Below are 18,945 nucleotides of genomic sequence, written 5' to 3' on the forward strand. Positions count from 1 at the left end.
CCCCCCCCCCCCCCAGTGGTGGCAGACAGCCGTGCATGCTGCTGGCCCCCCAGTTAGACTTGTCACAGATGTGGGTGGAGTTTCAACAGCATCAACAGGATTTGGTGGAGAATTTTTAACTTAAAGTCTTCTTAGCCCCAGCTGTTGAAACCTTCTCACCCCTAACCCTAATAACATGTGCTCACTACATTCTTCGTCCCTTCCCAGGACTCCCTGTGTCCCCCACAACTCATCACAGAGGACGAGGGACTGAGTCGGCTGGCCCAGACTGTCCAAGTGTTGGTGGACCTGGCCGACAGCTCCCAGCGGACCCCCAAACTGGACTGGTGTGGGGCCGCTGGCTCAGCACAGAGCTAGCACAGCGTCGCTGGATCTGCGAAGATTTAACAAGATCACAGCAAAAGAGATCCATCTCAAGGCCAGTGTTTGGTTTTAACGTGTTTTAAAGGATCCAGACAGGTGGTGTCACTTACCCTGGTTGGTTAGACCCTGCTCAGGTTAAAGGGGGGCGGGGCTTAAATGGGAATTCATTAGGTGGCCAATCTTTTCTACCATTAAGAATGACGCTGTCATTTGTCCCGCCCTAAAGCTAACAAGCGACTCGGGAAGATGTCAATCAATCAGTCGAGACACACCCAGTCCTGATGGGTCCAATCAGACGCGTTAACTGAAAACACCTGTGTGCTGGGCCTTGAAAAGTTTATTTCATCGACTGTACAGCTAAACATACCATGTCCAAAGATTAAAATACACGAAAGACAATAATAAAAAGATTTGTAAATGACTTCAAAGCCTTGCTGTCTTGTTTCAGGTCTCATTTAAAGATAACTCAAGTTAAAGGAGGAGTTAAAGGGAACAACGTCTAGAACAAACCTGGAGCCACTATTTGGTTAGCCTAGCTTAGCATATAGACTGTACCATTGTAAGACATTACCATTGTACACTTATTTAAGGATAGTTACACCACTCAGACCGAGACGCTGCTAGTAGTAAATAGAAGTTCAGTTTTATTCCATCAAAGCAGGATTTATCAGTTCTTTTTTCCATCCCACGGCCTCGACTACCACCTGAAAACGTGTCTTCTTCTAACATGATTACAGTGTCTCCTGACAAATCACTACACAGGGACTGGCAGGGTGAAGAAGTGCATAACTTATAATAAAAGCACACGTCTCAATGCATTACTATACAGAAAACAGATAAATGATGTGTTATATGTAAACCAAACAATACTTTCAATAAGGGTATTTCCAGTTGCTACAATGGCTCATTTAGGAGCCATGTTTTGGTTTAGTATTTTTACAATTTTATATATTTTCTCCAGTTTTATGTACAGTTAGATATACAAATAAGGCATCAACTGCAATCTAATGTGGGATGATGTACTGTAAGGTGTTTCCACTGTACGCTCTAGTCTGTTTGCCAGCATGGTGGAGGTCTGCGTCCTGGTGGTTCCCTCAGTCTCACCGCACAGAACCAGAGTAAAGCGGGGCAGAGAAACCAGGTACGTCCCATTGATATTTTTCATACTTTTTCTCCACTTTTCCTCCTTGATAGATGACAAATGAGGTATCAAATACATGTACCGTTCAAGAAAAAATGATGTTGGACCATTAACAGTCTATTGGCTGGAACTCTTCCAGATGCAAAACCACAGCAGAGCCTGCAGGCAAACGGAAGGGAAAAACAAGATTCCTCAAGAATAAAATCCGTTTTATGTCTGCGGTACAATCCGAAATAGACTGGCGCCAATAACACGAAAGCTGTTTAAGTTGTGTGTTGGTCTCATTTGTAGTCGTGATACAGGACATTAGATTAAGGTGACATGACGACCTAGACCACCGCAGCTATAGTCTGAGCCCCCCAGGGGCTAAAAACCAGGTTTAAATAATGAGGCAGAACATGTGTATGAAAGAATCTTTAATTCTTGAATTAAAAACACACTGAAGGCATCTGAATAAAAGAAGATGCCACTAAATTGATCAGACACATAACTAAATCAACCGGGACCAATACACTAAGTATGCAACAAATACTTCCTGTTGTAGTACAGAGGATTTACGAGGACCACGTATGGCAAGACAGGGTAAAGGTACTGTTAATAGATTAGTGAATAATGACAATAATTCTGAAAATATATACTGAATTCAGATAATTTAGATACTTTTGAAATACTGCATTATAAAGTTAACAATGAGTACAAGTACACCAATGATGAGTCCTGCATCCGTATCTATATTCAAAATAAAGACTACCAAGCTGTTTTAAGCCTGTTATACTGTATTCTGGGGCTTAATGCTAATACCATAACTTTACCTATGATTATTTTATTATTTCGTAAATATAGGAGTCTGCTGTATAAACTATGTTCGAGTCTAAAATAAAACCGTAAAAGAAATGAGTAAATTCTAAACAGATTTTCCTGTATACTGACATTTAAAATACAAATAATCACCCTCCAGTGTATTTGTCGGGTTTTATAATCGTGGCATCGGGAAGCTTTTGTAATTACCGGTAAACGTCAGCTCATATGAACAATCAGCAGGTGGTATTCTCATTTACTAATACTTACAAAACCCAGAGAAGAGGTTTTTCTTTTTAGAAACAAAAATCTTAAGTATTTGTTTTGCGTTGATATCAGTGATATTAATGTGCATCGGGACAGTCCGACGTGTTCAGAAGCGTCTGGTTCCCTTCAGTAGTAGTAGTTGTTGTTGTTGTTGCCTCTGTAGTCGGGGACGGGTCTGTAGGGACGGAGTGGTCTTCGGCTTCCAACTGCCCCCCTCCCATCAATGTACTCGTTTGGCCTGTACCACGAGGGATGTAATTATCAATAATAAGTTATACTGTTTATTGACCCCCAGTGGGGAAATTACAACACAAACTACATCCAAAGGCTTTCAGTCCACACCTATCTAAGACTAAGCTTTTTACAAAAAGTGAATCTTATAGTGAAAGTTAGATTTATGGCAGGACTGTTTAATAGAATCTATAAGTAGCTAGGCGTCCCTCATAAAGTGGCAGGTATGAAATATCAGCTGCAACTGGAACGGTTTGAAAGAGTGACTTCTTACTCTAAGCATTCGATGAAAACACGTGCAGGTTAATTTAGAGGAATAGGTCATGTGGGGAGAATGCTTATTCACTTCTTGCTGGAGGTTAAATGTAAATATTGACACCCCTTTGTGTGGTTAGCTTAGCATAAAAAGACTGGGTCTGGGTCCAACTAAAGATTTTACAGTGGGAATCTACACAGAAACAAAACATCAATTTCTGAGTCCTTTTGGGAGGTAATTAGTAACTAATTATTCAGCATGTAGCTGACTGCCAGGCTAACAGTTGACTAATGTGTTGTCAGCCATCTCATCTAACTCCAGAGAAGCAAGCAAATGGCATAAAACTAGCTAGCTATGAAAGCACCCACCGCGTATAGTCATCTTGCAGGTCGTCAGCTTTGAGGGCAGATCTGGAAATGCCCATGCCCGGAGGAATCCTGTCTGGATACCTCACAGCGATCTTCATCCCGTTCAACTCAAAGCCCTGAAGAGGATCACAAAGTTCTACTGAGTGAATACCGGGTTAGAGGAAAGCGGAAACCTTCTTTTCATTGGAGGAGAAGCAGCAATAACTTGGGGACTAGTGACCAGCAGCACGCACACACACAGGAAGTCCAAAAACAAAATGTCTGCCACCCAATATCCATGAAGAGCGAGTGAAGTAGGTCCCAGCCTGAAGTCCTACTGAGATTTAAGCCTGTCAGTCAGAGTTCAGGGCGTACTTACATGGAAGCGCCTGATAGCTTCATCACAATGCTCTTGTTTTGTAAAGTTTACGAAGGCACACCGTTTGTGTGTCAGAACCTTGACACTATGGACCACCCCCGCCCTGCAAGACAAGACAACACTTACTAGGACACTTAGGTATCCCTCTACAAAGATTAAACTGTAGAAATAAGAGGAAAAATCGGATTAGGCGCCTGAGTAAAATGAAAGCAAAGCTCTCCTACTTGTTAAATATGTTGGTCACCACAGACTCAGTTACTGGGTAAACCAGGTTCCCCACCCAAACTGGAAACAGCTCTCTGTTGAAGGAAAGTGAAGGAGAGAGATGATGAGCGTGACAACAGAGATCCCGACTGTCATATTTCAATAAACCATCATCATAACACTGCATGAAGGCAATCAATGATCGTCTGCTCTTAGAGTATACTGTCTAAAGTTTGACGTGGGACCATATTCTTAAAAAAATCATCAATGAAACAGAACATACTGAATAATACAGGAATGATCTAACTCTACAGCCATTAGATTGCAAACTATGCGATTAAGCCTTCGTTTAAGGGATTTCTAATTAAAGCCTGCAGCGTGACGGGTACTCACTGTGGGGGACGACTGTCTTCATGGTGTGTCTTCACAGCCTGATTTGGAATGGGCTTCGGCTGACCCGGGACATTCATCACGTTCTGGACTGGGCCTAAAGGTTTGTTCTTAAATGCTGTTTTCGGTGCATCCTGGGAGTGGGGGGGATGAGCAGGGACTGTATTGGCTGACAGGACTGGAGACACTCCAGTCACATTCGCTAGTTGCGCTGGCTGCAGAGGGCCAGTTTGAATAGCTCCTGAAAACAGATACAAGTGTTAGAAATAGCACATTGTACAAACAGACATACTTTTATGTAGGCAATACAATTTGGGAATTTCATATAGCTCATAAGCTGATACACCCTGGTAACGTGTTCTCTCAATTACAATATGAGTTTAGGAAATGTACTCTACACACTAGAATTAAACTAGGAGACCTTAATTTATCTGATGCATGGAGGATAGTAAAATTAAACAGATACCTGGTCGATGGTTTAATTTGGACAGCACCTCTAGAGCTTTATTTACTGTCCCGTGAATTATTAAAGCGTTCGAGCTCTGCTCCCGAGTGAAACCATACGCCTGAAACCAAACAGAGTTCCAGGTTAAAACCCCTTCAGTGAATGATCATCAGTTTGCCTGCAGTACTCCGCTATACTTAGTGGTTACTTTTGCTTTTTTTAATGGGATTACTATAAGTCTTAAATACATTTTGTTCTGAAAAGTAAAGTGTTTGTCTTCAAAAAGCAAACACATCAATGTGATTACATAGAGTACAGAAATATTTAGACATTATATTCCCAGCTACCTCCCCATTGCGGACTACACACCATTAGTTGTGTTATCTGCACCCGCATCAGCTCCTGGGCGGCGTCTGCACATGAGCTGTCCAGTTTGAGCACCTCCCTGAAGGCGTGGGCCGCCTCCTCATACCGCTGCAGGAAGGAGGAGGAGGAAAAAAGGGTGAGACCGCACCACTCGCATCAACCATCGGGCTCATTGGAGGTCGTGGTGCTGGCCTAATCAGCCTGGTTATTCATGTTTTCAGCACGCGCCGGTCAAAACCAGGCTGAGTAGATAACGGGACCCTGCACAGCGCCATGACTTGGAAGTCATTCGACGGTGTTGCAACAGCGCTGCAGTCATGGCAGAGTCATTCTGACATATATGTACTGGGGGCGAACAATGCATGGTGCATGCTGGATACATTTAGATTATTTGTCTTCCCTCAACAAGCTCGTGGCCCAGACAACTTAGAAAGGGTCACATGATGGTAGCTATTTACCTGTAGACCTGCCAAAGCTCTGCCCCTCCTAAACAGGCCTTTAACCCAACCTGGACACATGCTGAGAGACAACTCCGCGTCGGTCAACGCCTTCTCGTATTCTTGCATCTTTTCAAAACAGAAGGAGCGATTTCCAAACAACCTGCAAGCGAAATACACAGTTAGAACTTTGAATAACACACAGTGGTGGAGTTATAAAAGGTATGAATGGTGATGTTCGTACTTAAACTCTGTAGGGTTGTACTTAATTGCATCCGTGAAATACTTCACAGCCATATTAAAGTCTCCGGCACTTGCAAACCTATTTCCAATAACTATAGAAAAAAAAAAAGAGGAACTTCGGTTAAATTTAACATCTCATGACTTGATTTCCATATGAAAACATATCTGTCTATCTGGCTGAGTTTGTACAGTGAGGAGAACAAGTATTTGATACACTGCCGACTTTGCAGGTTTCTGTACCAAATATTAAGTTCTGCTTTTCTGATGTATCAAATACTTATATCATGCTATTAAATGCAAATGAATTATTTAAAAATCATAGAATGGGATTTTCGGGATTTTTTCCGTTTCTCACAGTTGAAGTGTACATCTGATCAAAATGACAGAACTCTACACGCTTTGTAAGTATCAGCAGTGTATCAAATACTTGCTCTCCCCGCTGTACATGAGATCGATACAACTTACCCGCAAGATCAGTACTTATTTTTAGGTTATCTACATTAGTGGGGTTGCTAGGGGCAACAGAATCCTGTTCAGACAGTAAGAGAGAAGTGAGATAAGCAACTGTGTCCCAAAAATAAAAGGCAACATCCAAGTAATATGTTCAATCTGTAGTCAATGGCATAGCAAACATCATCCGTCATCTCTGTTGAGAATCGGATTTATACGCACACAAATAAAAATTAAAAAAATAGAACTCGCCTTCTTTTCCCCCTCCAGGTCTTTATCAGATTTGTCAGGGACAGTTTTTGCTTCTTCTTTAACCGGGGTCTTCTTTTTCTGCTTCCTCTCAGGCCTGGGCTTCTGCTCCAGTTTACGCCTGGCTATAAGAGCAGCTTTATTTACAAAAGTACTAGTCATGTCCAGTTCCTTTAAAAAAAATTAAAGAAAATTGAATTAGGATTAAAGACACAATTAGTCACCTTCTTAAGTCCTACAGAGCAAGCTACTTATTTTAATTGGTAAATGTTAAAGCAAAGAAAATAAAGTAACTTTTTCATACAAATAGGGTTATACTGTGCAATTTTGGAATTCCTGTTGGCAATTGTGGATGCATAGCAAATATTAACTATCATCTAGGTTTTAACTGAAACACAAGATACAGTCAAATACGCACAGGCAAAGTCTTTCAATACCGTCTTTTTAAATTTAAGTGTCCAATCAAAACTATAGACATACCAATATAGCACACATAAAGATTGGGGTAAGTGCAAAGGTCAATTCAATATTTTTGAGACGTTGCTCCTGTTTTGCTTATAAAGATATTATGCTGATTTAAATCCAGCTCTGTTTTTTATGAGATTTTGTTATATAGTATTGTGGCGGTTGTACTTTGTTCTGTCATATTGTGTTTCTTTTATATGTGCTCTAGTGCAATTATACAGAAATATCTGGTTTTTATTATTCAGGTTTTTATTGACTTGGTAATCACTCGACAGGGTCATTGATACTTGTGCAGTGTGATGTAATGTAGGGTGGATTGTATGTTGTGTGTGAGTGTAAAGTCTGTGTGTTATTGATGTTTACAGCAGCCGTATGTAGCACTGATGCCCCAAGACAAATCTCCCTCAGGGGACAATAAAGTTGATCTTGATCTTGACCCCCCAGAGAAGTTTCAGCAGACCCCAAAAGAAAATCACCAGCACCAAAATGATAAAATTGAGAATAAAAATAGCAACTCAAATCCTCTCTAAACGTCTTTAAGAGCAATTTACCCAACAACAAGCGGACCATATACTGGAATATGAGCGCTAATCTCCGTGTTATCGTCCAGCTGTCCTGGACTGTGGACCAATTTTGTTAATTAGGGTTTAATTGGCCCGTCTGCGCAAACAAAAGCATCCGGACGCTCTTGGTCATCAGACTTGGCGGTTACTGTGTCCCTTACGGCCCTGACACACTAACCCGACGGCTGCCGACTGCCGCTGATTGGACGAACGCGCCACAGGTCTGGTTTCTCCGGAAATTCAAAGCCAGCCTGTCATGGCGGCTTGTCCAGAATACAATCTCAAATTTGAGTAAAATCAGAGACGTGTGTCGGAAAACATTTTAAGGAGGAATAGGCCATGCAGCTGCTGAACCTGTCTTCATCTTAGAGCCACAAACGTCAATTTAAAAGATTTTCCTCCGATTTTTAGAGACTCTCGTCCCGCTCCACCAATCAGAGTGGTCCGACCGAGCCTGTCAGGTTGGCCAAAGTGGAGGCTCCTCCTCCGACGGCACAGAACACACCGGAACAGACTCGAGTCACCGACCTAGGTTAGTGTGTCAGAGCTTAACAAAGCGGGGCCTTAGCGTTAACCCTCATATTGTAGTGAGTTACAATAAAACGAGCACTTGGTACCTCACATTCGGCCGAGTCATTCTGGGTGTCGCTATCGTCACCACTGGAGTCGTCTTCACTACTGTCACTGCTGTCGGTATCTTTGGCTGTAGCCAACGGTTCTACACTGGAAATTGTATTGTTTTTGGATTCATCGTTAGCTGGTGGGCTCTCGCCTGCTTTAGATTCCTCTACATCTTTTCCCTGTAAAATAGATGGGGAAAAAACAACTGTTAAGCTTGCAACTTTATCCATTTTTGTTGGAATCTTCCATTTATTTATTTTATTTTTAATGTTGCACACATTAATCACTACCTCTTCATTTGTTATGGGGTTCTGTTTTTCCTTCTCCAACTTCTCAAGTCGTTTTCTTTCTTTCCGTTTCTGCAAGACAAGAAAAATGAGGTAATGCAGCTCAATTGACCCAATTTTAAATCAACTCATTAGTAAGAAACTGTTATTGGACATTGCAGAATTTACTTGTTTTTTAAGTCGCTTCTTCTCAGCTTTTTCTTTGCCTTTTTTCTCTTCTTCTAATAATCTGGCTTTTCTTTCAGAGTCCTAAAGGGTTGGCAAAAACATCGCATATATTTCAACCCATGAACTTCTGCGGAATCACTTCCCACAGTAAGACAGTCATCTATTTGACAAACTAGACAAATATAAGTGAACTTACACTCTCCCTTGCATGAACTTCCACAGAGGATGGGCGAGGAATGTCACAAGTCGAAGTGTAGTAACGCAGTGGGGGTTGATAAACAGATCTGGATGACCTTGTATGGTTCAACCTTTCACTAATCCAACCAGGGAGTACTGGGAATCCCTGGCAATTGTTATGATCGTGTGCCCAATTTTCAATTCCATAATCATCTGTAACGTCTCGCTCATCATCGTATTCCATATTCGCTAGAAAATAAAACATTTAAGTTACTGGTTTAATGCAAATCCACACATAAAACACTGGAAACAGATTTGTGCGTGCAGTAGATATGTAATGTGATATCTTCTTACCAACAAGGCCAAGTCTTACTATCCTTTGAAAACCAGGTTGATTATCAAACAAATCCACAACCCTTTGCTAGACAGAAGAAAGATGTGAATGTCAGTTCTATGAACTTTCTCACAAACATCAGGTTAGCTGAGGACCTTCAGCCTCAAAACATGAAATTGTCCTCCATTTAAACCCTGTTAAAGTTGGTGTGTGTTCCCAAGGGAGTCCAAAGCTGTGTGTCACTGCCGGTATTGAACATGACAAGCACTGCATCCTTAGGTTTCGCTTTCTTCTGCCAAAAGGATAGCTGACGAGCCACTAGGTCAATATCAGCCAGCTGATATCCTTGCACTGGAACAGCAACCATGTGCAAACCACATGGGGACACAATCTGGGTTCTAAAAGTCCAGAATAACCCTTTAAAAGTGGTTGCTGTCACCAGGAGCAACGTTAGATGCTACAGTATGAGCCTTAATATGTGAAAAAATAGCATGTAAACAAGCCAGGCTAATATTTTTGATCATAACGAGCCAAAGAAGGAAAGAAATCACAACGGTACCAAGTTTTTTTTCTTCCCCCTAGCTACAATATTTGATTTTTCAACGTTACATATACACTTGTATGCACTTTTGAGTGCATGTCAGTGACTGTAAACATGGCTGCATTCACAGGAAGTGTGACGTGCACTGTTCAGAATCAGCGTCTCCAACACGACATTAGTCAGAAAGACTGAATACTTTACTAGCTAGTTTTCAAAGTACATGAGGAACTTCGGCTGTTGCTATATTGTGGACATACCCCCACGTTGAGAGAAGTATTTGCTATATTATCGCTAATATGAACCAACATATGGACGCTACATTAACGTCGGAATGTGTGTGCCCAAAAGCTAAGGCCAGTTTAAAATGTATACTTACAACTCGAATGTCGGCAAACTCTGAAAGAGATAGACAAGCAAACAATGTAATATCACGTAGCATGAGCATTAAATAAACCCAACCGTGTTATTCAGTGGAATATCAGCGTTTTATAGAGTTACTAGGACGCGCGAGCTAGCTCGTTAGCTAGCTAAACTATCCGCAAACTTCTTGTAACGTTATTCGTAACGTAGTCATTTTCTTACCTGGCTCTTCTCTAAATATGTCCATGTTTAGTAGCACATACACTCCCACAGCATCATATATTGATACATTCGAGTTAATTAACCGTACACACAAAGTTGTATTTACGTAATACACAAAATTGTATTTATTAAACGCTAAGTTAGCAGCCTGTAGCTAACTTTTACAGCCTGCATGTTGTTTTCACGGCGAGCGCTTCTTTAACTGTCTATGGACGAGCGGGTAACTGAACTCTGTGAATCACGTGAACGGACGTAACTTGACTTTTTTTGTACGCATGCGCGCTGTAACACTAAATTCGGCTAGCACCCTACTGTGTGTGTCTGTGTGTCTTATGCACATATATACACACACACACATACATATAATATACATAAACATTTTTATAATTATTTTTTTTCCTGTAAATAGCTCTTTAATGGTTTCTTACATGTATGCATGTCTCTCACGCTGTTATATAATATATAACATATATTCAAATTTTAATTCATATATGGTATATCATCTTGCATCCTGCACATATGGAGTGGAAACGCCTTTTCTCACTCAATTGCTTCACTACATCTGATCAAATTGAACATAAAGTGACACTGACAATTCATAATTATATTATTCTTTAATGCTTCACTCAGTAAATTGTTAGTACCCACATCACTTTCTGATCAGAAATATGAAAATATGATCAACATCTTTCTATATTTCCTGCATGACAACAATCCTGGCACAGTTAAACTCTAATTTTCTCCACTTCAACAGCAAAATAACCATTTCAAATGATGTCAATCAGGTCATCCAGGGAATCGAACATCATTCAGAACATTTTATGTAGATATGAATTCAATAGCAAAACAATTTGATGGCAACTACCCTTGATTAGGTCATGGCTGCTCCATAGATTTCATAATTGAAATATGAATTTAATGTAAAAAAAGTAGTGCCGTGTATGAACATTCTTTTATTTTTATATCTGAGACCAACAATGCAATTACGTAAAAATTGTGCATTCAATAATTAAAAACTATAATCTCTCTGATACCATGGGCCCACCTCATACAAGGCAATGTCATACAAAATACTAAAATGGCGTCACATTACAGGGCTTTGATACAGCTGCAGTGCTAGCTTCCTTGTACTGGAACTTGCGAAGCAGCCATCTTTGGTCGAGTCATGAGAAATAACCTGGCCTCGTCTCTTCGTCCTGGAGTTTAAAAGGTCAAGCCGGAGTCCCAAACTCCCAAATGCTCATTAGTTGCCACATTTTAAAGTAAGTAACAACAACAAAGAGCCTTCATTAAAACGGGGATTGTAGTTTTTTAGTTATTGCCGTCAGGGACTCCGATGGGAATCTTCGCTTGTTATTCTGTAGTCCTTCCGTGGCGTACAGAGAAAGCGATGAGTCTGTGGTAGACGGAGCTGAGGAGGATGATGGCCCCTAGCACTATGCCACAGATGAGGCTGAAGGCCCAGCGGGGTCCCAGGATGGTGTAGGCCTGGGAGACGAAGATTGGACCCAATGTCCGCGCACCACTCCCGGAGGCTGTCAACCACCCCATGTACACACCCTGCAGAAAGCAACAGCAAACATCCACGCATGATTTTAACATTATATGAAGTTACACAGCACAGCTACATTTCAAATGTTTCAGTTAAAGCAACACCTCCGTTACCCTACTGTCTTACCTGAGGTTTGGGTCCGAGGATTTTGGAGTACAGCGTGTAGGACATGACGTTGCAGGCTGGGTAGCCCACCCCGATGAGGATGTCGGACGAGATGTACTGGGCCAGACTGATGGCGGGCGTGTACTGGCACCAGGTCTGTTCGTACGGACAGCCCGTCGGCTCCAACGAGCTGTTGGAGGCCACCGCGGCTTTAGACATCCAACTGACCAAAGTGTTGTTTTTGACGTCTGTAGTTAAAAAAAGAAGAAGGAAAAAAAAGCAGAAACTGAACACTGTATTTTTGCAGCCTCAAGTATTAGCATCCACCACACACCAACACACTAATGCCCCGGCACTAGGACCTTTAAAATGTTAAGCCAAGAATCCAAAAGAGTATTATTTAAATGTCAAACAAAGCCAAAATCATACAATCTGCAGCAATTAATTACTCAACACAGGAAACCGAATTAAACTGGGCCATTAACCCTCATGTTGTCTTCGGGTCAACAAAAAATGGAACCGTTGTCCTATATCAATGTTCTTTTTAATTCCCCAAAATAACATGATTGATTCCACCCAACGCTCTTTGCCAAGTACAAATCTCTACTTTTATTAATTTTGGGGCGTCTTATTCCATTTTATAGCCTTTGAAAACAAATGGAAGTGTTTTTGAAATAGTATTGAGTAAAAGTTGACATATTCCAGTCTGTGATTATCATCAACATCCATTCCTTTCATTTTAGTCTCAATAATTCCTAATTTCTGCTTTTCTAACTCAAACATTAAGTCTAATTTCCTGTAATTGAGGTTTATTGACCATAAAGTCCAAAAATAACGGTCAACTAAACTTAATAAGATAGTGTTACGTAGTGTTGAAAATGTCAAAAAAAAGTGACAAACATTGAAGGAGAAAAAAGCATCAAAAGTGTTGAAAACAGGGACAAAAACATGAGAAAAAGTTAAAAACGTTGATTAAAAGCGTAAACAAAACGGTTGATTTTCCATTTTGACGGGAAGACAACACAAGGGTTAAAGCAGTGCGTACCTGCCCACTGGACTTTTGGGTAATGACTTCCCCATGGAAGCAGAATAAAGAAGCCGCAGAATATGATAACCAAGCCTGCTAGCAACACCGGACGATCCCCAACCCTGAAAGGAAACAATGAATCTGGTGGATCAAGAAGAATGTTTGATGCTGAAATGTATTTTTTCATCTAATCCATACATGCATGTACCTTTGCGAGGCCACTTTTACAACTAGAAACACCAAGATGGATTCAAATCCAATACAGCAGATGATTATGCCGTTGTATACCACAGCTTCTTTCCTCGTCCAAGCAAACATGTCCATAGACAAAGGGGTGGCAATTCTGAAAAAGGACAAAAATATACAGTCAGATTATGAAGAGGAAGGCGTAAAGTAGCAATACGTGTCTTTGTTATGTTCTAATTTGGCTGAAATATACCACATACGTCTCGAAGACGGCAAAGATGAACATGACGATGAAGAAAAGGACGTTGGAGATCAGGACCGCTACCTGATCGATGGTCTGCTCCGTTTCTTCACTAACGTCTTCTCTTTCTACAGGGAAGGGGAGATGAAAACAAAAGGCTTGAACCAAAAAACAAAGCCCAATACCCTGCAATTACAAATACGGTAACTGGACTTTCTTTTCATGACACTGTAATTGTTAAAGGGAAACTACGCCGTTTTTTTTTAGCTTTATGTACCTTGACTGAACTGAGTCATTGGAATGGTTATATGACAAAATGGGAGAAGACAGCAAATAAACTGCATAGCGCCCCTTTAAGAGGTATTACTGGCATAGGCCTGGACTAGGGCTGCCTCTTACCTGGTAATGTCCCAATCTGTCCACTAGCCTTATTATGTAGATCCCTTAACTAGGCCTCTGCTGACAAACTCGTTGTTTGTACCCTATTACACAACATTAATTAAGATTTGGTTAAAAAAAAAATAGTAGGACAATAAATACCTTCCGCTGTGAAGTTAATGGCTCGAATTTGTCTTCCGTGGTCATCAACGCGGTGCTCTCTGTCGACAAGAGTCCCAGCAGACATCTTAGCCAATTGTTAAAATAGCATTGAGAGACATAATACTGTCCATAAACTGAAGCATAGCAAGGTGGACTAACACATCACCTCATCTGAGCACATCAAAGATCTTCATTTGATGTGCTCAAATTCCAAAAATGTACAGAAAAACAAGGACACTAGCGAGTGTTAAAATGGATGCAAACAGATCTTTTATGATTTGATGGGCTTGGTTGGGGACATTGTCTCTAGAGCTTCGTCTTTTGTGAATTCTCTGTCCCTCTGTATTTGTTACAACTCGGATGTTTCCCAATCTTCAACAATACCCATGCAGGGAAGGGCCTCACCTCAGCACCAAAACCACCAGCAGGATGTTGATGAGACCAAAAGATGTGGCCAGTAAAGCAGGAGCAGTGTACATGTTGAGCTGCAGGTCGATGACCTTGACCGTGACCCCGTGCTCACCAATGAAGGACAGGCATGCCTGCAGAGCTAACATAAACAGAGATATGCAACTTTTTACTTGTGTTTTTTCCCCCCATCATACACAACGCTGGCATTATTCGCTCTCTATTCTGGCCTGGTTTACATAATATGGAAAAATATAGCCATCTTCACCTGGTCCTAGGATGAAACCCAGAGCCTGACAGGCACTCATGTTTGCCATGGCACTGGTCCTCTCCTTCAGGGATGTCGCTCCAGCCACATATGACCTCACCACAGCAACATTACCTGCCAAAAAATGATCAACACTCATGTTAAGAGTTAGCTGTGTGACGCAGATCCATCGTTAGATGGTTTAAACTGAGCTTTTATGTGTCATTTAGGAGCAAATCAAATGCCATGGCATTAAATGAGTAGACAAGTTATTCCCAGGCAGGTATGTGGACATAAAAAAATAATGAGAAATATATTCAGGCCTTGACAAATCACCTGCTCCAAAGCCCACAAAGGCTCTGGACATGAGAATGTGGAGCTTGTTATTGGTTGTGGGCAGGTATGCGTAGGCGTAGTAGATATTGGCGGACATGTTGATGACGATAGAACACACCAGTGGCTCCCCGCGCGGTCTGTAGTTGGACCAAAGGCCAAAAAGGGGCGACGCCAACATCTGGCCGAGACTGTAGGCTGCCACTACCCAGCCCAAAAAGCTGGCGTTGGCACTGTCGTCGATCTATCAGGAACACAATCAAAAACTAAACTTGTGAAATCATGAGCATGTTTTACTGCGGTTGACATTGAGAGATCACAACAAAGTGCCTTTATTGTATTCATGACATAAGCAGATCGGTCTATAGTCATTACAAAGAAAATGGTAAGCCATACCTTTTGCAAATAGGGCCACAGTGATGTGATGACAATAGTAAAGCCTAAAGAAAACATAAAAAATAGATAATTCCCACACTGTCAAAGAGCCTAAACATTGTGTTATGAATCATATCATACTAAACACAAGCCAGGCAAACACACAGACGCAGATACCACACTTTTGGGGTGTTTTGTAAAGCTAGTTAACACTGACTAGATGGGTGTATCATTGTTAATACTTAGAACTTCAATAAAAAATAAGTAAGTTCCTATCCAATGCTCCCATTTGAGGATTTTGTCATTTGGTCCCTTTCTACATATATGTCTACGTATTTTTAAGTTACACAACAGCACTATTGGCACTGATTCAGTCTCCATCAAAAGACAGGGCGGTTACAAGAGTTTCCTCAATCATTACTCACCACCTTTGCATGGAAGAGACCATTTTTCCATATGTACACAACTTGTTCAACTTGTTGTGAAATGGCGTTTCTACGTTAAACAAGTTCAAAGGTCCACTCTCAGGCATCCTCACCTACACTGCTGAGAAACATGGTGAAGTACATGACTCGGATGGACCTCCACCGAGACTTGTAATCCTCATCCCGAAAGTCATCACTGTACACAAGAAGACAAGACAGGTTAGGTTGTTGATATAGCCTCGTAAGCACAACAGGCCCAGAAACAACACAACTATTTGCCCGTTTACGTAAATAACGTAACATGACTCGCATATAACGTTAGTTTTGTACTGTGTTTCCACAGCCTGTTTGGTGAACTAAGCTAACACTGGCTAATGTGTCTTGAACTCTATTCACCTGCATGTGTCGTCCCTGAGCAGTGGAGTGGTATCGTCCGGGTCAGCTAAGTGAGACATGTAGGCCAAAATCCGCAACCCCACACAATAATGACGGTGCCCTGGACTTTGGAGATGTAAAAGAGCGATGCTAAGTCGTCATGTAGCCGAGGGTCCGTGAACTGCACTGCTAACGTACAACCAGCGTCCAAAAAGAAGCTAGCTACAGTATCAGCCGATGTTAGCAACTAAAACTAAAGTTTTACATTCTTAAACTAACTAATACCACACATAATGTGGAGGTAAGTTGTTTCCAGTCGGTGGTAAAGTGAATAAACAAAAGTACGCCACACACAAGCTTACAAAACTGGACTCGATAAACCCCTAAACTTCATCACTAGCTACGTTTAGCTAGATAAAAGGCCAACTTCCGGTTAAACCTTTCACAAGTAGCTAGCAAGTTAGGTGTTGCAGACTTAAATGTAACATAAGTTTTTGTTTATTTTCACCGTGGGCTGGTTATAGCATAACCAAATAATTAGAGTACGTTTGTAACTAAGGATATTAAACAGTCTAAAGACATAACCGTTCATTCTGTCAACAGTAACCAACTATACACATTTATTTTGAAGGTTACATCGCACAACATCCGGGCCCAGGTTTCTGGTGTAAAAGAAGAAGAAACAAACTTTGATCAAAATCATATCAAAACAACTCAAAGCTGTTGGTTTAAAGTCCAGTTGGGGCTCTTTGTCACGTTTTAATATCTATGTGATGTGATCGGTTCCACCCTCTCATACATGGTTCCACCTAAGACACATTTCCCATTTCAACCTCTCAGATGGTTTTATTTAAATTACACAAAGAGGAGAAATTGTCCAATATTTCACAAAAAGCAAAGACAAGAGCAAAGAGGAAAGAAAAGAAGACTAGTCCCAGTTCACGACAAATATTTGATTCCACCATCACAAGCCCCTTATTGAAGCAACCTCCATCCTGTGCCACATTTAAAATATATATATATTTGTAATGTCAAAGTTCAGATTGTATCATATACTTTTTGAACAGCACATGAAAAAAATAAATGAATCCACTACAGTTTAGGTAAGAAATGTGCCCATGCACGTGGATGAGCGGTACTCTGACAATTTAAAGGTACACAGTCAGGGTCATTTGGGTTCAGGGTCCTAACTGGACTTGTTTGAAATCACCTGAGAACCTCGCAGTCTATCAGAGAAAGAGAAAAGGTTAAAAAAAAAACTTTGAGTCTGCTCTCAGGGAAGATCATTTTGCAATATAATCAATTGATGTTGGAATTCATTATTGGTTCACATGCATACGCAATAATGGACCATGAGTGTGAATGAAGTAACACTGAAAAGGAATATGCTGCTACTCCTTTTAAATAAGAACAGAGACTGAAATGTATTTGATAATTGAAATCCAGTAAATTAAATAACTATGTGCAGTTATGACAGGATCACTGGTTAACCAATCATCGTTCTGTGCTCATAGCTGATGTAACATGACTCAGCATTCTTTGTAGTATTTGCAGATTTAGGCCACTAGATGACACCGAAGTAGAGAAGATTCTCACTCATCAGAAGCATGTTGGCACAGCCTGTGTCTTCTCCAAAACTTTCCGTTATTTGTCACCTCTTGTAAGAAATTGTTGGTTTTCACTAGATGGGTCCGTCTAGTCATAGATATTACATCATCCAATTTTTTGGGATGTCCTTGCATGTGACCAGGTTGGTTCAGTGGTATATAAGGCACGCGTGTACCGAGAGGTTACGATGCAGAGGCCTAGGATTTGAGTCCACTTAACTGTCCTGGCAGTGAAAAAGCCAAAATAATAAGCAAAAGGACAGAGTGATGTGAGCCAAGACTGCGTCTCTCATTCCATAGAGAGTCAAGGTAGAAAAACCCCAAAACTATCAGTTGTGGATTTAGCTGCCCTCCTGTTTCCCCAGGGGCCCGCTGGTGGTGCAGGTAGCAGCAGGGGTCACAGAGTCTGGAGAAAGAGAGAGACAGTGGGACAGTGGCTGTCCATTCATGCTCTTTAGATCATGAGAAGAGAGGCAGAGAGAAAGAAAGTGACAGGTCTTTGGTGCAGCGGTATGCTTTGGTGAACTCAACCCTCAAACGCCAAACTGTCCATCAAACCTGTAACAGGGCACTGTGGATGCAATTCAAACAGTGGGATTATAAATCTCACTAAATTACATTTTGGTATTTTTCAACCTAAGCCTCATAACTGTGGCCTCTGACTGGGGGCCATGCTAAAACCTTGCTCTCCACACCTCCTTTGTGGAGATTTGGTACGCAGAAGCTGGTAAAACAACACGTCAGCAGAAACCTTTTTCCATTTTTATATTCTATATGTTATGACTTAACTAAAAAGTTAAAGGTCCCATAGCATGGAAATTTCACTTCATGAGGTTTTGTAATATACTGTGCTTTCTCACAGCCTCCCTATGGCCCCCCAGTGGCTAAAACTGGTGATAGGTGTAAACCGAGCCCTGGGTATCCGGCTCCGCATTTGAGAAAATGAAAGCTCAGATGGGCTGATCTGGAATCTTGCTCCTTATGAGGTCATAAGGGGCAAGGTTACCTCCCCTTTCTCTGCTTTGCCTGCCCAGAGAATTTGGGCCCCCCATGAGAGAGAGAGACATCATGGCTTTGAAACAAGCCAAGTGGCAGTTGGTCAAGCCTCCACCTTCAAAGAGACTTCAGATACAGTATTAGGGACCACCAAGGTCTAGATAAAGAGACTTCAGACACAGTATTAGGGACCACTAAGGTCTATATAAAGAAACTTCAGATAC

At 41.3% G+C, this 18,945-nt stretch overlaps 3 protein-coding genes across 5 annotated transcripts in view; 1 reads left to right on the top strand and 2 right to left on the bottom strand.

Annotated features, from left to right (window-relative positions):
• Positions 1-791, top strand: part of lrch4 (leucine-rich repeats and calponin homology (CH) domain containing 4) — a 39,098-nt gene extending 38,307 nt beyond the window's left edge. Inside the window, exon 18 of the mRNA XM_034901343.1 lies at positions 208-791. Coding sequence (XP_034757234.1) covers positions 208-357 — 150 coding nt within the window. The 3' untranslated portion in view covers positions 358-791. The remainder of the gene's footprint in view (positions 1-207) is intronic.
• Positions 792-2,590: 1,799 nt separating this feature from the next.
• On the bottom strand, positions 2,591-10,532 carry LOC117962198 (tetratricopeptide repeat protein 31-like). 2 transcript variants are annotated; one of them, XM_034901344.1, is made up of 18 exons: positions 10,305-10,532; positions 10,099-10,118; positions 9,202-9,268; positions 8,867-9,096; positions 8,671-8,751; positions 8,506-8,574; positions 8,212-8,394; positions 6,570-6,737; positions 6,333-6,396; positions 5,869-5,959; positions 5,646-5,787; positions 5,191-5,295; positions 4,843-4,942; positions 4,380-4,617; positions 4,007-4,081; positions 3,783-3,885; positions 3,425-3,540; positions 2,591-2,807 (listed from the first exon to the last, which is right to left on the bottom strand). In XM_034901344.1, the coding sequence occupies exons 1-18, from the start codon at positions 10,327-10,329 to the stop codon at positions 2,696-2,698; spliced, it is 1,989 nt and encodes a 662-aa protein (XP_034757235.1). In that variant the 5' UTR covers positions 10,330-10,532; the 3' UTR covers positions 2,591-2,695. The 2 variants fall into 2 exon arrangements, with proteins under 2 accessions (XP_034757235.1, XP_034757236.1); XM_034901345.1 differs by lacking the exons at positions 8,671-8,751; positions 8,867-9,096; positions 9,202-9,268 and having other exon boundaries at positions 10,305-10,512.
• Positions 10,533-11,268: 736 nt separating this feature from the next.
• Positions 11,269-16,526, bottom strand: mfsd8 (major facilitator superfamily domain containing 8). Of its 2 annotated transcripts, none has more exons than XM_034901347.1 (12): positions 16,155-16,526; positions 15,857-15,939; positions 15,340-15,383; positions 14,947-15,187; positions 14,632-14,745; positions 14,361-14,505; positions 13,956-14,014; positions 13,435-13,543; positions 13,197-13,331; positions 13,007-13,110; positions 11,983-12,209; positions 11,269-11,864 (listed from the first exon to the last, which is right to left on the bottom strand). In XM_034901347.1, exons 1-12 carry the CDS (start codon positions 16,196-16,198, stop codon positions 11,658-11,660), a joined length of 1,512 nt encoding a protein of 503 aa, XP_034757238.1. In that variant the 5' UTR covers positions 16,199-16,526; the 3' UTR covers positions 11,269-11,657. The 2 variants fall into 2 exon arrangements, with proteins under 2 accessions (XP_034757238.1, XP_034757237.1); XM_034901346.1 differs by having other exon boundaries at positions 16,140-16,526.
• Positions 16,527-18,945: the final 2,419 nt, after the last annotated feature.

The sequence above is a fragment of the Etheostoma cragini genome, chromosome 19, assembly GCF_013103735.1.
Source record: "Etheostoma cragini isolate CJK2018 chromosome 19, CSU_Ecrag_1.0, whole genome shotgun sequence".
NCBI lineage: Eukaryota > Metazoa > Chordata > Actinopteri > Perciformes > Percidae > Etheostoma > Etheostoma cragini.

Bases quoted from the DNA above. Each gene is read 5' to 3' on its own strand.
- LOC117962198 (XM_034901344.1), bottom strand. From the start codon at position 10,329: ATGGACATATTTAGAGAAGAGCCAG. The intron at 6,397-6,569 runs GCGAGTTCTATT...CTGTCTGAACAG, and splicing joins ACCTGGAGGGGGAAAAGAAG to GATTCTGTTGCCCCTAGCAA. The intron at 4,943-5,190 runs GTGTGTAGTCCG...GTTTGGTTTCAG, and splicing joins TGCAGATAACACAACTAATG to GCGTATGGTTTCACTCGGGA.
- mfsd8 (XM_034901346.1), bottom strand. From the start codon at position 16,198: ATGTCTCACTTAGCTGACCCGGACGATACCACTCCACTGCTCAGGGAC. The intron at 14,506-14,631 runs GTGAAGATGGCT...TGTTTATGTTAG, and splicing joins GGGTTTCATCCTAGGACCAG to CTCTGCAGGCATGCCTGTCC. The intron at 12,210-13,006 runs GTACGCACTGCT...TTTTAACTACAG, and splicing joins CCCAAAAGTCCAGTGGGCAG to ACGTCAAAAACAACACTTTG.